A 17502-nucleotide genomic window follows, 5' to 3' on the forward strand; every position below is an offset into this window, starting at 1 on the left:
CAGCCAGCACTCACTTGCCCAGAAAATTCACCTATTGTCATGATAATAGAGGTGGAGATGGGGGGAGGGTAGAGAACTTGGTGCTCAGAGCCCGTGGGAGCTGAAGCCTGGGTTACCTAACGCTGTGAAAAATCCACACTCCCCTTGCGATCCAGGCCACATAGGCTCTGTGCCCTGTAGGAGGTCATATAATCATGATTCAGGAAAGACAGGCCTGGTGCCTATGCACAAATTTTAAGTTGTGGAGCCAAAGGGGGAGGAGGGAGGCAAGGGGAATAGAGGAGACTTTAACAGCTGGGAAGTAAGTGTGTTTTCTTTCTTTCACCACCATGAAACTGGAGCTCCAACTAGAGAGAAGAAACAGGTTGTTCTTCGGGGTTGCAGTCCTGCTGGTTTGGTCTAACCAGGAGAGCTTATTAATTGGTGTGTGTTTCTCTCTTTCCACCCAGGACAGCTTTCCTGCCCGCTTTGGAGGAGTCCATTTTGTCAACCAACCCTGGTACATTCATGCCCTGTACACACTGATCAAGCCCTTCCTTAAGGACAAGACCAGGAAGCGGGTAATGAAAACAAATGTGCCATCTAAATTCCAAACGGGGAATGCAGGGGGCAGTTATGGTGTCTCCTCTTCTCTCTCTCTCCTTGTCTTTCATGGTGGTTTTTCTGCAGCCCTTGAGCATTTTAGCCTCAGCTGGAGTTTGCAAATGACCTGGATTTAATAAATAATTCAGTAGAACTGAGTTATTTTCAGAGTCCTAGTGACAAACCAAAGGGAACTTTGAAGGCATGCAACAAATATCAGATGCCCATTTTACTGTAAATATTGGTGGGAGATATTGGGTCAAGCCATATACTGTTCATGGAATATTTTAATAGCCAGCATTTTGTTCTGCAAATGTGTTATTGCTATGAAAAATGATTTTGTTTTCCTTCCATGCCTCTTGGGTGATACTGGCAGCCCCATCACCTGTGAGGCTGGGAAAGCATTCTTCACTGGACATAATAATGTTTTTATGAAAAAGGCTTTTAAAATCTTAATTACATCCATTGATGCTATTTGGGAGGCCAGCCTCTTTCATCCTTCAGAGTTGGGTTTTTTCCTGGCATTCTGATTAGCTGAATAACAATGTTCCTTAACTACTCTGAATCTGTATCTTCATTTATAAAATGGGGAAATGAGCACCCACATCACAGAGCTGTTGGGGTCACTTAATGAGACAGTGTTTGCAAGCGTGTGGCAAGACGCCACTCACATAGTAGAGATTCAGTGACTTTTATTTCTTTTTTCCATTTTGCTCTTTTTTTTCTAGCTTTATTGAGGTATACTTGACAAATAAAAATCGTATGTATTCGGGGTGTACGACATGATTTAACATATGTATACATTGTGAAGTGATGACCACAGTCAAGCTAATTAGCACGTCCATCCCCTCACTTAGTTATGACTCCTTTTTCATGTGCTGAGAACACTTAGGATCAACTGTCTCAGCAAATTTCAAGTATGCAATACAATATTACTAACTATAGTCACTGTGTTGTACATTAGATCTCCAAAATTTATTTATCCCGTATAGCAGAACCTTGGTACCCTTGGACCAACATTCCCCATCTCTCTCACCCCTGAGTCCCTGGCAATTGCCATAGTACTCTATTTCTGTGAGTTCAATTGTTTTTCAATTCCACATATAAGTAAAATCATACAGTACTTGTCCTTCTGTGCCTGGTTTATTTCACTTAACATAATGTCCTTCAGTTTCACCCATATTGTTGAAAATGGCAGGATCTCCTTTTTAAAAGCTGACTAACATTCTTTTCCACAGACTATCTGTATCTATATCTACCTATCATCTATCTATGACATTTTTTGACTTATTCATCCTCAACAGGCACTCGATTATTTCCACATCCTTGAGCACCACTCCTCAAGGAAACCTTACCAGGGTCATTCTTACAACACCGAACATAAGTCCTTACACCAGAGGTTTTCAAGGGGGACTTATTTGTGATGCAAAGGACCCCCCCATGCCCTGCAGGACGCCTAACTCCTGGACCCCAGGTGTTTCCAGGTCCTTAGGGAACAATGCAGGAGACTATGGGAAGGGTGGTTCACCTGTCCCCAAACAAGCAATGAGCTAGGAATTAGAACTCACCAGCCCCAGGAGGTAGAGACATTCTGAGACATTTTACCATCTTTCTGGGGCTCAGGATCATGCTGAGGCCGGAGAAATATTCTAGACTGTTTACAATATGGGTTCAGACTTCCCAGTGCCTTCATCTTCTTCTCAGAATGAAGCCAGTGGGAATTCCTGCCACAATGGAGATTTGCTGTTGTGCCATAGAAGAAAATTTCTAGAGCTCTGGGCATAGGACAGACTCTGACAGGTGAAGGATCCAGCCTCCTACCTCTGTGTTCCTCTGTTCCACAGGACCTGCAGAAGGGAAGACCAGCTTCAACAGCACTCCTTGTGCTTTAAGAACTGGACATGCTGGGTGGGTGGGTACAAATGTTTGCTCTAAGCACCAGAAACAGTATTTAGTTCTAGCCTGCTTCAAATATTACTGCACCCTCTGAGTTTTGTAAAAGCCAGAGTAAGTGAATTTCTTCAAAAGAAAGCATTTTTATGAAAATTTGGTCATTACCCAACTTCAACATCAGAAAATGTACATTGTTTTCTGAAGCGCTGCAGTATTCTTCTGGAGAATTAGCACTTAGTTTCTTTTTCCCTTCTTTTTAAAATGATGTCATTACATCATAAGTTAAAATCAGTACAATAGAAAAGGGTAGCAAGTGTTTATTACTGTGGTCCTATATTTAAGTTTTTTAAATCACATTTATATTTCATCATGGTTCACTGTTGTATGTGTGTATGTGCGTGCATGCATGTGTGTATGGCCCTATACTGGGGTGCAACTTATGTGTTACATATAGTTAATCCTGTGTCACTTACACATTACACAAAGTTACTTCATACCTGCTCTATGAAGAAGCGTGGGAACCTATGTCATTACACAAACGCACTTTAAATCAACTTTCAGAGTCAATTCTTTAATTGCACTCAGTGATAATTATCTACTTATGGCTTATCCACTTTGTGAATTTGTCTGAAAGTAATTGTAATTTTGGGGTGTTTTCTCCCCTTTTGACCAGTTTCCATCATTATCCACTGCATGCTCAGAAGATGTAAACTTCTTTGGGTATTAGTGCTCAATCCAGACAAAAAATGGAAAATTGCTGCAAAAATAGCCCACAATACTTGCTTGGGCCACAGTTTCCAATTCCATTGAATAAGAACTTATTGAGCTTCTACCTTGTGCCTACACCACCCCGAGAGCTAAGGGGTGTTTTAAAGGAATAAGAGAACGCCATGTCTTTCCCTAGGTATTCTCTCCCTGGGGGGGGGGGGGGGATGCAAGATATAAACAGACACAGAAAAAACCAGCAGTCAGCAGATATTGAAGAGTCATTGGAGTGGGTGGGGAGAACCAGAATGGGCAGGTGCGCCTGGGACAGATTAGGAAGAAGCTGCAACCTGGTCCAGGCCAGGAATGATGGGGAGGACTGCGGGAGGTAGAGAGTGTGGGGAAAGGCAGCATCTGAGGTTTGCACAGGTAGGGTTGGGGCTGCGGACGGTCAGCACCAATGCTCTGTTCATCAGTAGGGATGATGAGGAGATGACTGTATGTGTAAATTTGGGCCATGGCCAAATAATACCCAATCTGTTCTTAAACCTCATTTTTAACGACTATTAATTCATCCCTTTTCTTGAGCAATAAATTAACATTGTATGAAGACTAAGCCACAGACACAAAAATGAATGCCTCTTTAAATACCATGATCACCAGCAGTGCATCCAATTTGTCATTGCTACATTGTGTATTAGATTAAATACCTGATCATATGTTTAGGATTTTTTATTGCTAATTATTTTTTTCTTTCTAGATTTTCCTGCATGGAAACAATTTAAACAGCCTTCACCAGCTAATACACCCTGAATTTTTGCCCTCTGAATTTGGAGGAACCCTTCCTCCTTATGACATGGGAACTTGGGCCCGGACGTTGCTCGGTCCCGACTACAGCGATGAAAATGACTATACTCACACTTCCTATAATGCAATGCACGTGAAACACATGTCCTCCAACCTGGAGAGAGAGTGCTCACCCAAGCCGATGAAAAGGTAAGTCCTGGGTCATCAGAGCCTCCCAGTCAGGGGTCATTAAACATTTTTGACTTGGGCCTATTATGAGTTAAGTAATTGAAGACCTTTATGGGTACAGAACTTGAATAAAATAAGTTGCAATACATTCTCAGCAGTTTTCACTAGAATTGAAAGCAAATGGGGCTTGGCTGGCCCAGAAATTTAGTTGTTCCTGTTGTATTAAAGGAATGAGTGAAAGGCTAGGACCTCACTCATGTCATGGTTTCAGCCCTGGTCTCCTGGGAGCCTGTTAACACACACAGAATGCAGTGGTGGACCTTTGAGATACACTAGATGGAAAAGCAACCTGCTGAAAAACGTCCCATCATCCATCCACTTGGAACCACTTATTGAGCATTTACTTGGCTGCAGCACTGATTAGGGACCAGGGGTACAAACATGAATAAGAAATCTAAAGAACAGAGAAGTGCACATCAGGAAAATCTTCCAAGTAAGGCTTTTTGCAATGTATTTATAAAGCAGTGACATTCAATCTGAGCTCTGAAGGAGGAAGATCAGCAACCCAGACTTAGGAAAGGGAAACAGCGTTCCAAGCAGAGGGGAGAGACAGGCATGAAGGCATCAGAGTGACCGAATGATTTGGAGTGGCAAATAGGTGTGCAAGGGAGTGGACAGGAGTAAAGTTCCAAAGACAGTGGGACGCAGGTGGTGAAGTCTGTTGTGTATTGGATTTAATGGAGTGTCATGCAAGAGAGCTGGTTTTTTAAATGGATATACAAATAATATATGACTATTTTCTTATCATAAAAGTTAAAATCTTATTTTTAAGGCTAACATCCCCTTCAGCCACCATCCCCAATCTCAAACCCAATCCCCCCCCAAAGGTAACCACTGTCACCAGGCTGGGGTGGACCCTCTCATGCTGTGTTCCATACATCACACGCATCTACACACACCCACAGAAAACATCCAGTACTGTGTATTAGTTTGCTAGAGCTGCTGTAATAAAGTACCACACGCTGGGTGGCTTAAACACGGAAGTTTATTTGTTCACAGCTCTAGAGGCTGGAAGTTTGAGATCAAGGTGTCGGCAGAACTGGTTTCTCCTGAGACCTCTCTCCTTGGCTTGCAGATAACCTTCTCCTAGTGCCTTTACATACTCTTCCCCCTGAACGTATCTGTGTCCTATCTCGTCTTATGAGAACACCAGGCACTGTGGATTAGGGCTCATCCATATGAACTCATGTTTACCTTAATTGCCTCTTTAAAGACCCTGTCTCCAAATATAGTCACCTTCTGAGGTACTGGGGGTTAGCACTTCACCATATAAATGGGGAAAGGGGCATAATTCAGCCTATAATGTATAGTTATGTAACATCTTTTCATGTCAGTATTTCTAGACATAGCTTGTGTTTTTAATGCTGCTTACTATTTCAGAACATAATATACCACAGTTTAGCCATTTCCCTACTGGTGGGCATTTAGGTTTTTGAGTTTTTCTCTACTGCAAGCAAGGCTCATTGGTATCCCTCTTTCATTCACCTAGGAAGGTTCCTCTGGGTAGATTTGGAACCTGTAGTTGCTGGGTCAGAGGGCATTAATGTTTGGTCAACTCTGCCTAGAGACCCTCCAAAATGACCACCAGTCAACACTCGCACCAACAGGGTGTGAGAATCTCCTTCCCCAGACTCTAGAAAAATATTTGATATCACCAGACTTTAGCTTTAGTCATAATCCTGTGGTGGGAAAGCACTATGTTGTCTTTGTTTTCATCTGAATTTCTTCACCAGCATAGTTAAGCAGAGAAGTGACATCACAAGATCTGGGTTTTATAAGGATCATGGGGTTAGTGGGGAGATGGTTTATAAAGAGCCCACAGATGCAGGGCCTCAGGTGGGAGGACGGGGCCCGAGCTAACGTGCAAGCAGAGGAAGGCAGGCTTCATTCTGGAGATGTTTGGATGTGGGGAAAGGGGAGGGTCACTGTGATGTCTCCTCAGGGTAACTGCGTGTCTGTCAATGTCCTGAGCCAAAATAGAGCTTCCAGGATGGGGATCTACACACGCCCTTTCCAGTTATGAATATTGTTCTCTAGTATCTGGGAAGTCTTCTTTGTTGGAGAGGTCTGGAAATTCATTACTCCCGAGGATAGAAGTGGACATTCTCTGGAAAGTGTTGGTCAAGGTGGCTGAGAGGTTGGCTTTGTGTCTCTACAGTGAAGGGACTGACCTTACTGGTAGGAGTGAGATTGTTCATTCCCGGCCCTGACCCTCTCAGTTCAGACAACAGAAGAATGACAACTCACCATGCTGGGCCCTTTATCTACATTAGCTCTTTCAGTCCTCACCACAACTGTGTGAGAAAGGTACTGTCACTATCCGCATTTCACAAATGAGGAAACTGAGACACAGTGAAGTTTAACAACCACCCCAAGGTCACACAGCAAGTAAATGGCCAGGCTGGGATTCAGACCCGGGCAGGCTGGCTGCAGGCCCCGTGTTCATGTTCACTACGAGACATGGCATGCCGCCTGCCCTTCCTTGTACTTTATGTCCTCAGCTCTAGTGCCAGCCATCTCTCTCCACTCCCTCCATGGCAGGGACAGTGACTCCTCAGGTGGCCTGTCCCTCCCCTATCTCTAGAGATTTTTGGTTAAGACCATCATACTCTCATACATGTCTGAACTTCCAAAGTCAAGTGGCATAGAATAGTAATTTTTCTCTCTTTCACATAGTCAGTGACTATTCGGTGGGTGACCAACATGTTCTGACTTCAATTTCCACCTCTGAATTAATGTTGAGGGTCAGAGAAGGTGACAGCCTCCATCATAAGGCAGTGAGTTCTGGAGGGAAAAAGACCGTCTAACTCTTATTCACCTTACCCCTCCGCAAGAATCTAATTCAACGTCCAACACACAGTAGACCCCTGTACCTGCTCGCTGAATGTGTGAATGAATTACTGTCTAATGAAAACTGTGGCCTCCAAAACCCATCTTTGGTGCACTTGTCCAATTGCTTCAACCAGTTGGCCAGCTCCCAGAGGGAAAGGCCAATTCCCTCCATCTTTTAAAGGGCTCACATGGATCTTGCTCATAGGATACATCCTAATGGGAGAGAGAAGGCGAGCCCACAGTAACTACAGTGCAGGGCAGAACGGGAGAGGCGCGAGAAAGGAGGGGAAGGGTGTTCCGAGGGAGCATCTCTAATTTCAGCCGGGAAGACTCAGAGAGGCGTCCACGGGGAGGGCTTTGCTGACCAGGGGTTTGAAGGAGAAGTACATTCCTTTACCTGTGGGAGTCAAAATCCAAGGCCAGCGGGAGAAGCTAGCAACTGTGCACACATCTCATGTCCCCCACCACAGCCGCCGCGGAGTCCTGCCCGTTCCTGCTGCCCTTGGTGTGGGCGTCCTTGAACCTGGGGACCTCAGGCAGTGGCAGGATCGGGCACTTCTCTGATGCAGGGGCAGAAGAGCCACAATTCATAGTATCTTTTTGACCCCTCAGAACCTGCGGGGATGAGGAGAAATTGAAAACAGAATTGGAGGAGACCTCAAGGGTCATTTCTCCCATTTCCCACCTGAGAGCGTGGTCTGCCCTCCAGCACAGACTGTCAGCCAGCCTTATCAGAGCACCGTCAGAGATGGGCAGGCAGCTCAGGGGCAGCATGGACCCTGTCACAGTGCCTCATTATTCTGAGCCAGATGGCACTGGTCTGGAACAGCACAGTAATTTCCAGTGGGGGCACATTGCCTGTTGTCCTAACCTGGCATTGTTCCCAACATGTTTTAGGTACATTTGGAGTCAAATGGGCTTTTGTGGACTGTCCTTAGGATCTAATCACTTTTTATAATATGGCTTCTGAGCACAAATGGCCAGTGAGTTTCAGTGACTCTCTTGAATAATGCTTTCTAATATACATGTAGCGTAAAATCCACGACACCTGAAACTCTCAGCAAATGAACGGTTCTAACTAGCTCTGTTTTCTCCTCCAGATAATTGTGGTTCAACCCTTAAGCAGAAAAACTTTAAAAAATAATGATCAGTTTAGATGGAATTTCCTCTAAATAGATTATTTCAGTATTGTTCTGCTCTTTAATACAGCGATGCCTTGGTGGGTTGAGGGTGTGGCCTTCTCTGCTTCGATACTAAATGACTTCAAGTTTTGTGTTTTTAACTTCTTGTTTCTGGCTTTTATTTTATATATTAGAAGTCCATTCCCTGGCTCCCAGGCCATCAGCTGTCCCACCTGCTCTTAGGAGTGTGTCTGAAGCATTTCAGTTCCTCCTGTCTAATTCACTACTCGAGTATGTTTTAGGCTCAGAGAGTAAGCAGCCAAATTTATTAAAATTGTCCAACAAAGGACAGTAAATAGGCTTTATATTAGTTATAATTATTTTTGTTGCAAAAAAGAGAAAATCTCAAGTGGGCTGCTTTAAACAACGAGGATACAATTTGCTGTTTCACATAATAAGATGTCTCACAGTCAGGTGGCTGCAGGAATGTGATAGCAGTGGCTTGGTGGTGACTGCAGGAATCCAGGTTCTCTCCACCATGTCCAAGCGCAGTTGGAGACTTCTCAGGCAGGCATCTACCCTTGACTCATTTGGGGAGGACAATGTCTAAACAAAAGGAGCTTTTGCCCACCAGGAAGGAGGAGGGAATGGCTTGGGGCTGGGAACCAACAGTGCTGCTACAGGCTTGTCAAGGGCACACACCTCAAATTTCTCCTCCATGGGGTAAGTGCATGATTTTTTAATCAGTGTGTACATTTTGTGATATCTTCTATTAGACAATTTTTATTAATTACTTTCTGGTTCTAGCCTTTGCTGATAAAGTAATTAAAATGGTTGTAGATATTATTTAAAAGGTGCCTACACACACAAACACTACCTGGAAGTAACTACTGGTGAATGATTAGGGATTTCAGGAGAGGTTTTCAAATACACATTTGTATGTATACATATATAGGCGGGGTCTTCAAAAAGTTCATGGAAAGACTAGTATCATCTTTTAAATCCATTTTTTAAATGTACTCTTTGTAGTATCCTTTTATTTATACATACATATTATTTGGATTACTGGTGATAAACCTCATGTAAATATTGCCCTCTGATTTTGATTCAGAGTGAGGAACTTGAGCCACCCCTGGGGTTGGAAATGCAGATTGTTTGTCCAGAGTAGGGAGTTTTAGGAACTGCCCTGATTAGATGCAATGCTCAGAAGGAAAAGTTATGACTGGCACTCACGCAGCATGTTAGAGAACAGAAATTGCTCTCACATGCATTATTTCATTATTTCATTGGTTTCTTCTAATCTTAGTTGGCCCTGATGGCAGTTAGTGACAATGTAGTTAATGATCTCCAGGAAATAAAGAGCATCTTTTGTGATGTTTTTGGGCAAAAATAAAAGAGAGGATTCTGAAAAGCTGAAGCCTCTGAGCTCATCACCATGGCTAGGGAGAGGGTGTGCCCAATTTTCCAGAATGGGGAATGTGGTTACCCTGGCTGAAGGGCACAGAAGCAATACTGGACTAAACAGGATTACTAAAGAAAGGAGGTGTGGACCAGATCAAAACTCTATGTCCTCACCTTACAGGAATGGCAGGTGGTTCCTGCCAGAGCCAGCAGGGTGAGAAAGTGTAGATTTTAAACTATACTCTCAATGGACTTGGGTAGGCTCCTCCTGGCTGTACCACTGCAGCCAGCCTCTGTTTGCAGAATAAACATCCTTCACAAAAGTTTTATATCTAATTTTATATAAAACTATTGTATATTTTATCATTCTCTTTATTATCAGGGACTTATGAAGTTTTAGATCTGGAGGAGGTCCTTAGAAGTCATCTAGGAGTCATCAGAATTTCCACCTCTAAGGACTTCTTGTGTTGTCCCCCCACATGGTGTGTACACGCATGTGTGTGTGTGTATGTGTGTGTGTGTATGTGTGTGTGTATGTGTGTGTATGTGTGTGTGTGCATGCATGTGTGTGTATGTGTGTATATGCGTGTGTACGCATGTGTATGCATGTGTGTGTGTATGTGTATGTGCGTGCGCGCGTGTATGTGTGCATGCATGTGTGTGCACGCATGTGTGTATGTGTGTGTGCACGCATGTTAGTGTGTATGTGTGTGCACGCATGTGTGTGTGTGCACGCATGTGTGTGTATGTGTGCACACACGTGTGTGAATGTGTGTATATGCGTGTGTACGCATGTGTATGCATGTGTGTGTATGTGTATGTGTGTGTGTGCGTGTATGTGTGCATGCATGTGTGTGTGCACGCATGTGTGTGTATGTGTGTGTGTGCACGCGCGCGTGTGTGCACACGTGTGTGTATGTGTGTATATGCGTGTGTACGCATGTGTATGCATGTGTGTGTGCGTGTATGTGTGCATGCATGTGTGTGTGCATGCATGTGTGTGTATGTGTGTGTGCACGCATGTTAGTGTGTATGTGTGTGCACGCATGTGTGTGTGCACACGTGTGTGTGTATGTGTGTATATGCATGTGTACGCATGTGTATGCATGTGTGTGTGTATGTGTGTGTATGTGTATGTGTGTATGTGCGTGTATGTGTGCATGCATGTGTGTGTGCACGGATGTGTGTGTATGTGTGTGTGTGCATGCATGTTAGTGTGTATGTGTGTGCACGCATGTGTGTGTGTGTGTAAAGATATTGGCTACCGAAGACACTGCATTTATTAAGTAATCACAAATTCATATTGATGTATTCAGTGTTATTTCACAGAATTATTTTAAGATCTTTCATTTCAATGAAAATAAAGATAATGTTTAACTTAAATTTCAATCTTGCAGATGGTAAATGTAATTTCCATAAAGTTTTGTGTAATATTAACAATAATGTAAAAATATCTTCTACATCCCTTTGCCCACTACTGCTTATCTGAAATAGCTCAAGCCTCCTAACTTTGAGTCTGGGGATATTTCTGTATAGCCACATTGTCAGCTTATTCCAGAAGCATGGTGTCTTGCCTATGCAGATATTTAATATTTTTAATTTTAAAAATAGGAGTATATGGTGAAAAGATGTGCCATTTTTACACTGGTGCTAAGGTTTAAAAAATATTTTTCTTCCTCTAATTATCATAGACAAGATCCCAAAAACTCCTGCAGGGAAAAAAATGAAGTCACCAAACCTGTTTTATCCTAGGATTCTTTCTGGGTAGAATAGCTGTTAACATCTCGCCATGCACTTGCCTCCCAGAGACTAGAATGTGGAAACTCTGCTCTAGTGACTGAAACAGAAAGTCAGGAAGCTGATTGCAGTTCATGGAAACCCAACTGGGCTGAACCTTGACTGATAATTTTCATCCTTATCATTTTCTGGTGGCTCTCGCTGGTGTGCTCAGAAGCATCTGCATTTCTGGTATTTATACAAGGAAAGGGATTGTTTTTTTTTAAAAAAATGTACTATCTGCTATTCCAGCCTCACTCAGCTCATGAATTTACCAAATGCACACTCAACTCATGTCTTAGCACTGAAAGAGAAACACCAAGCCTAATAACAGTGGAGTGACGGTTCCTTCTCAGAAGCCCAGAAATGATCACAGATGGAAAAGCACATGTTTGCTTCCCTTGTGCAGCAAGTGAGCGGAATGGAGCCTGTACACTCCACCCCATGAGGTCCACCCTCTGCCTGTGACACAGCCGCACCAGCTACCCACCAAACGGAATCAGTTTGGGGAAAAGCAGAGACAGAGCGACTTCAAAGATTCACCGAGAGGTGTTCTAACGTGTGGAATCCGAGGCAGAGAGCAGCGGCCATGCCCTCCCTGACCGTATCCATTCAAAAAGTACTTAGCGAGCATCTCCTCTGGGCTGAGATCACAGGCTCCTGTGACCAATGTCAGCAAAGCACTTCAGTGCAAAAAGTGACAATACTGCACCACTTGGGCAGAAGGTCACAAGCATAACGTTATGGTTATGAGTTCCATACTGACTTCCCAAGCTGTCGTGACTTAGCAATGATTTTGCTGTCTTTGGTGTGCGTTTAGTTTTAAAGATGTTTCTTCCCAGGCTTTTAAAAAACCATATGATAACACCATTCATATAAAGTCAAAACTCAATTCTTGTAATTTCCTGGAATCCTGAGTAAAGTTTTTGGTGCAGACTGATCACAGAAAAAGTTAAACCTTTAGTGCTTACCAAGGATCCAAAAAAACTATTCATAGAGGAAGAAATCTAAAAGATCCTGGCTGTACCTCTAATTGTACCAATAGAGGACAGTCACAACTTTCGGAGAAATTATTCAGCCTAGTCTTATATGGAGAGGACAATGCTTTTAGGTCCTGGATGGCTGTGCCATGAAAGGGCTACTTTTGATTCTTTTGTCCAAACACGTTTATCCTTCATTTCCTAAATACCCTTCCTAGATCCCACATGGAAAAAGTGAGATGTTATAAAGATGTCATAAAGACATTGTGAGCCATCTGATTTCTGGGGGGTACAGGGGGATATGCCTGCATTGAGTTCAAATTTCTAAGCCAGAAGGAAATTTTAAGCTGTGTTATCCCGTCTTGGCCACTGCCTGGGTGGTAAAAGTCAGTTTAACTGTTTTCAGCTGTCATAGAATTGGCCATGACCTTGGTGATCTTTCAGCCTGTAGTCTTCTTTTTACATTTCCAGCATTTGCTGGATAACTACTCATTTCCAGCCAATGCAGTACATCATGATGAAATGTCACCCATATGAAAAGAATGAGGGGGCAGTGTGGAAACAGGAGGATCCTTGTCTTCTGGGCAGCAAGGACAATGGGTCCATTGGACTGTATGGCCCAGGAACAGATGGTCCATGTGACCGTTACGTTCAATAACACTACGTGATGCACCATTTCTTAATGAATGCCCCACAGTCACTATTGACCTCTAAGTTGTGTGGTGTCTGGGTCCACCTCAGACAGGATGGCACTTAGCTATGAGGGTGTCACTGCTACTCAGGCAGCTAATGCCTGAGATGTCACCACTTCTAGAAGCAAAGACTTCTGAGGTAAGCCATAAATGACCAGTGCTTTATGTCGGTTATTGGCTACTGGAGTGTTCCACAGATGCTGACAGGAATTTGTTAACGTTTCTTAAGGAACTAAGAACAATAGTTGCATGGCCTCATCGTTCCTCGTGCATCTGGCTGTGATGGGTAGCTTGCTTTTATCCAGCTTTCTTTTCAGTGGTGACAACGAAGGGAGCCACCGCCTCACAAGCACATCCTCCACAGCCACATAACGTTGGAGTGCAAGGACATCTATACGATGAATTTAGTCAATAAGAAAATGAATGAGGCTAGGTAAGATGTTGTTACAGCTGCTTTCTCTTCTTTTTAAAGAAGACATGAAAAATTATTAGATAAAGAGTTCTAAGCTACTGGCAAAGCAAACAAATAGGGCTGAATGAGAGGGAAATGAACAGATGTGGGTGAACTGCCTGGGTGTAGTTGAAAAGATAACTGATTACTCACGGTGCACCTGCTGAAGCAGCGTCCCATTTGCTGAAGCACTGTGCTCAGATGCAGTTACTTGGAAGGGGAGATAGAGTCCACCCAAGAAAAGGAAGGAATATTTATTTTTTGTGACATATTGAGATTTGCAAACAAACATTTCGCCTGACTCCAATTAAGCTGATACTGTTTGTGCCCAGCGTCTAGCCAGCGATCAATCTCTCTTATAACCTTCAATGATCGTAGGAATGAAAATACTTGACATAATACGTGGTAGATATCCTTGTGCAATGTCATTCTTAGAAACAGTGTGCAGCTTGAATACGGTGTTTGAGTTCCTTCTTGGTTTAGGCAGACTTCGTTGTAGATATCATTTGGGCTTACGATGTCCAAATTGTGGTATTTGAGTTTATACGTGAAAGCCGTAAAAAAGCATTGCTGAGCTTCGAGCATTTCATTGGAAACTCTTTCGCAGCCCCACTGAACGTGCCTCTGGGTTCCTGTTATCGTGGTGATTGGCACCAGTGAGGCCCTCACTTTGCTCAGCAGCTCTTCCAGACGCGCCCTGGTGGCTCTGTGTACACAGCACCATGTCCTAGTCCCAGCCTGCTCACTGCAGTGCTGTGACTTTGAGCACAGTTACACTTTTCTGTTCATCTCTATTTGTCTTTATTTTCCAGTCTGGTCACCTTCCTCCACTGATTTGTTTAGTTGTATGACCTTGGGCAAGTTACTTAACCTTGTCAAGTCTCAGCTTACTTGAGTACAAAGTGAATTTAAGGATCCGTATGATATAGTGGCTGCTGTTACAATCAAACAGCAGCAGGATGAAAAAAGAAACCACAGAGTATAATATGACAATGATTTCTAGTCTTTTTTTCCCAGCATCGTACATAAGGATTTCCATTTTGTCATCATTTCGATTTTTTTTCCAAATGAAAGTTTCCCACTAAAAACGAAGATTCCCAGCTGCCTAACAGAGAATAGGCAGTGACCAGGCATGGTGGCCAGAAGGGAGCTGCCTTGACTTCCTGGTCAGAAGTCAGACTTATGCTGGGTGTTTCCCTCCCCTTTGCCTTAATTGTCACGTGGGATCTTTTGTACCTTTGCAGCCCTGCACCCAGACCATGGCTAGGCCTGTGGGTGCAGGGCACTGAAGGCAAAGCCATGGAGAGGTGGGAATAGCCACATAGTCCCTGTCTCTCTTCCTCTGCATCTGCCGGGAGGGCCTGGCCTCCCAGGAACCCTCTTTTCTGCTCACTGCCCCCCAGTCTAAGCTGGCCCTCTGGATGGATGACAGTCGCTTCTTCGTTAGTCTTCATTAGTGTTGCCCCTTCCTCTCCCACCTTCCAATCTAAACTGTTGCCCACGTGGTCTTGTGTGTAATCTTTCAAGTCCGAGAGGATGCCCCTCCTCTGCCTAAAACCCTCCCACACGTCTCGCCGCTGCTCAGCCTTACCCCTGGCGTGCACAGCCCTGTCACACCGGCTTCCACCTGCTCTCCAGTGTGCCAGGCTTCTTCCTGCACCGGGACCACCCTGCTCTGGGGTGCTGCACCCAGCTCACGGCCAGCCCCTCCTTCCTCGGGCCCCCTGAAGTGGGTCCCTCACCCTCCCCATCCCCATGAGCTCTCCCTTCCCATCCTTATTCTCTATCACTGAATTCCTTTCCCTTCTTAATAGGGAGAACAATTCTGTAATTATACATTTGTTGGTTTACTTATGCATTAAATCTCCCTTTTATAAATACTATGCTCTCCAAAGGCAGGAACTGTGCTGTTCGACTCACCATTAGGTATCCCGTGCCTCACGTATTCCCTGGTGTATAATAGGTGCTCAGTACATATTTCTGGAGAGGGCAGGGAAGGGGGAGAAAGACAAGGAAGGAGAAAAATAGAAAAGAAGGAGGAAAGAAAGAACAAAGGAAAGAGAGAAGGAAGGAAAAATTGTATAAAGCTATTGTCAGCCATCGTAATAGAATAACATAGTAACATGGTCTTTGCAGTCAATGTGTGATTAGAATTTAAATTGTCTTTAAGGTTATTGATAACCAGCTCCTTCGTCTTATTATTTCTCCCAGTTTCTAGATTTTCATTAACAATTAATATTTACAATACCTTTTGAAAATTTTATTCATTCATTCAATATTTATTGAGTATCTACTAGGCGACAAGATACAGTATAGGCGAGAGGGTGGTTAAGATAACAGAATCTGGAATCAGATTCTGTGGGTTCAAATTAGCAGCTGTGTGACCTAAGTAGCTACTCTCTGTGACCAGTTTTCCTCTCTGTGAAGGGGAAAATACTAGAGCTACCCAATGACTGTGCTGTGAAGGTTAAATGAAGTGAGGTTAAATGTCAGCTGTGTAGGATGGAGTGGTTAGCACGGCGGACACTCCTGCAGTGTCTCTGAGTCCATGAAGGGGGATAGACTTGACGCTCACAACTGTCCACACAGCTGTTTCATGATCATCACAACTGTTCTGAAGAATTCCAATGTACCGTGAGGGTGCAGGTGCACAAGGAGGGTCCTAACCTAGTCTTCAGGGTGGTGGGGTGGTGGTGGTCAGAAAGGGCCTCCCTGAGGAAATCACATGTAAGCTAAAATGTGCAGGATGAGAAAGAGTTACCCAGGCAAAGGAGGAGGAATGGGTATGGGTGCAAACGTGCTGCATTTGGAAGAGCCAGGGCCAGGGACTACTATGTTTTACCAATTGCATTACCAAGATGCATTTTTCTGACATTAAAAGTCTTTGAAATCAGGACATGTTCTATGATGATATCTCAGAGTCAGTGAAATTCAGAATTAAAAAAACAAAAATAAAAACAGCACAGAGGCTGGAGAGCAGAAAAGAAGGGGAGGAATGGCTGGGAGGTGGGCAGGGGCCCAACATGTGAGGTCACATTGGACATAATAAGGATATTGGACTTTATCCTAGAGCAATGGAAAGTTGCAGAAAGATTTTAAGTAAGGCAGTGAGATGAATATATAAGCTTATTGAAAATCTCACTCTGTTGTGAGAAGAAATTGGAGGGGGGAAGAATTACTACGGGGAGTCTATCTGACACTATTGCAACAGAGCAGGCGAGAGACCATGTAGCTTGGATTGTGGTGGTGAGCATGGAGGTAGAGAGAAAAAGATGAACTCAAAAATATTTAGTGGGTAGAGCCAACGAGACCAGATGATCAAGTGGATATGGGAAATAAAGGAAAGAAGTTTCAGGAATGACCAGAGGTCTCTTGCATGTGTGACTAAATGGATAGCAGTCCTGTTTCCCAAGACAAAGAATTCTGGAGGAGGTGCTGTTTGGAGAGACGGTTATGAGTTAAGTCTTGGACATGGTTAGTGTGAGGGCTTGTGTGGCCTCCTGTTAAAGTAGTCACATAGGCTGTTAGATACATGGTTCTAAAGCTCAGAAGAGAATTCTGGAATGGACATATAAGTTAGGGATTCAAAGGCATAAAGAAGGGAATGGAGGAGAACTCCCAGGGAGAGCTTGTAGGATGAGAAGGGGAGGGTGGTGCCGAGGTCTAGCCGTGAGAAGGTGCAGTATTTGAAGTTTACACAGCACAAGACCCTAAGGAGCATCCAGAATGGTAGGAGGTGAACCAGATGTGGGGTTGCAGAAGCCAAAGGGATAGAGTGAGAGTTCAGGAAGGATGGCGTGGTCAGCTCTATTGACTGCTTCTAAGGTGCCAAGTAAGATGAAGATTGAAAGTTGTCCATTGAACTTAATGACTTGAAGGTCACTGGTAAGGTTGACAAGAGCTTGGTGGAGTCACAGAGACATGTGGACGCAGCAGGCTCAGAAGTAGGTGGGGGGGGGGAAGACCAGAGAAAGAGAATATGAGCACTTATTTTGTGAAGTTTGGCTGTGAAGGTGGAGGAGATATTTGTATCT

At 43.8% G+C, this 17502-nt stretch overlaps 1 protein-coding gene across 1 annotated transcript in view; it reads left to right on the forward strand.

Moving 5' to 3' along the window:
- CLVS1 (clavesin 1) overlaps window positions 1-17502 on the forward strand; it is a 175866-nt gene that overhangs the window by 144089 nt on the left and 14275 nt on the right. The window contains exons 3-4 of the mRNA XM_063080090.1: window positions 450-560; window positions 3941-4176. Coding sequence (XP_062936160.1) covers window positions 450-560; window positions 3941-4176 — 347 coding nt within the window. The remainder of the gene's footprint in view (window positions 1-449; window positions 561-3940; window positions 4177-17502) is intronic.

This window comes from Cynocephalus volans, chromosome 15 (genome assembly GCF_027409185.1).
Source record: "Cynocephalus volans isolate mCynVol1 chromosome 15, mCynVol1.pri, whole genome shotgun sequence".
NCBI lineage: Eukaryota > Metazoa > Chordata > Mammalia > Dermoptera > Cynocephalidae > Cynocephalus > Cynocephalus volans.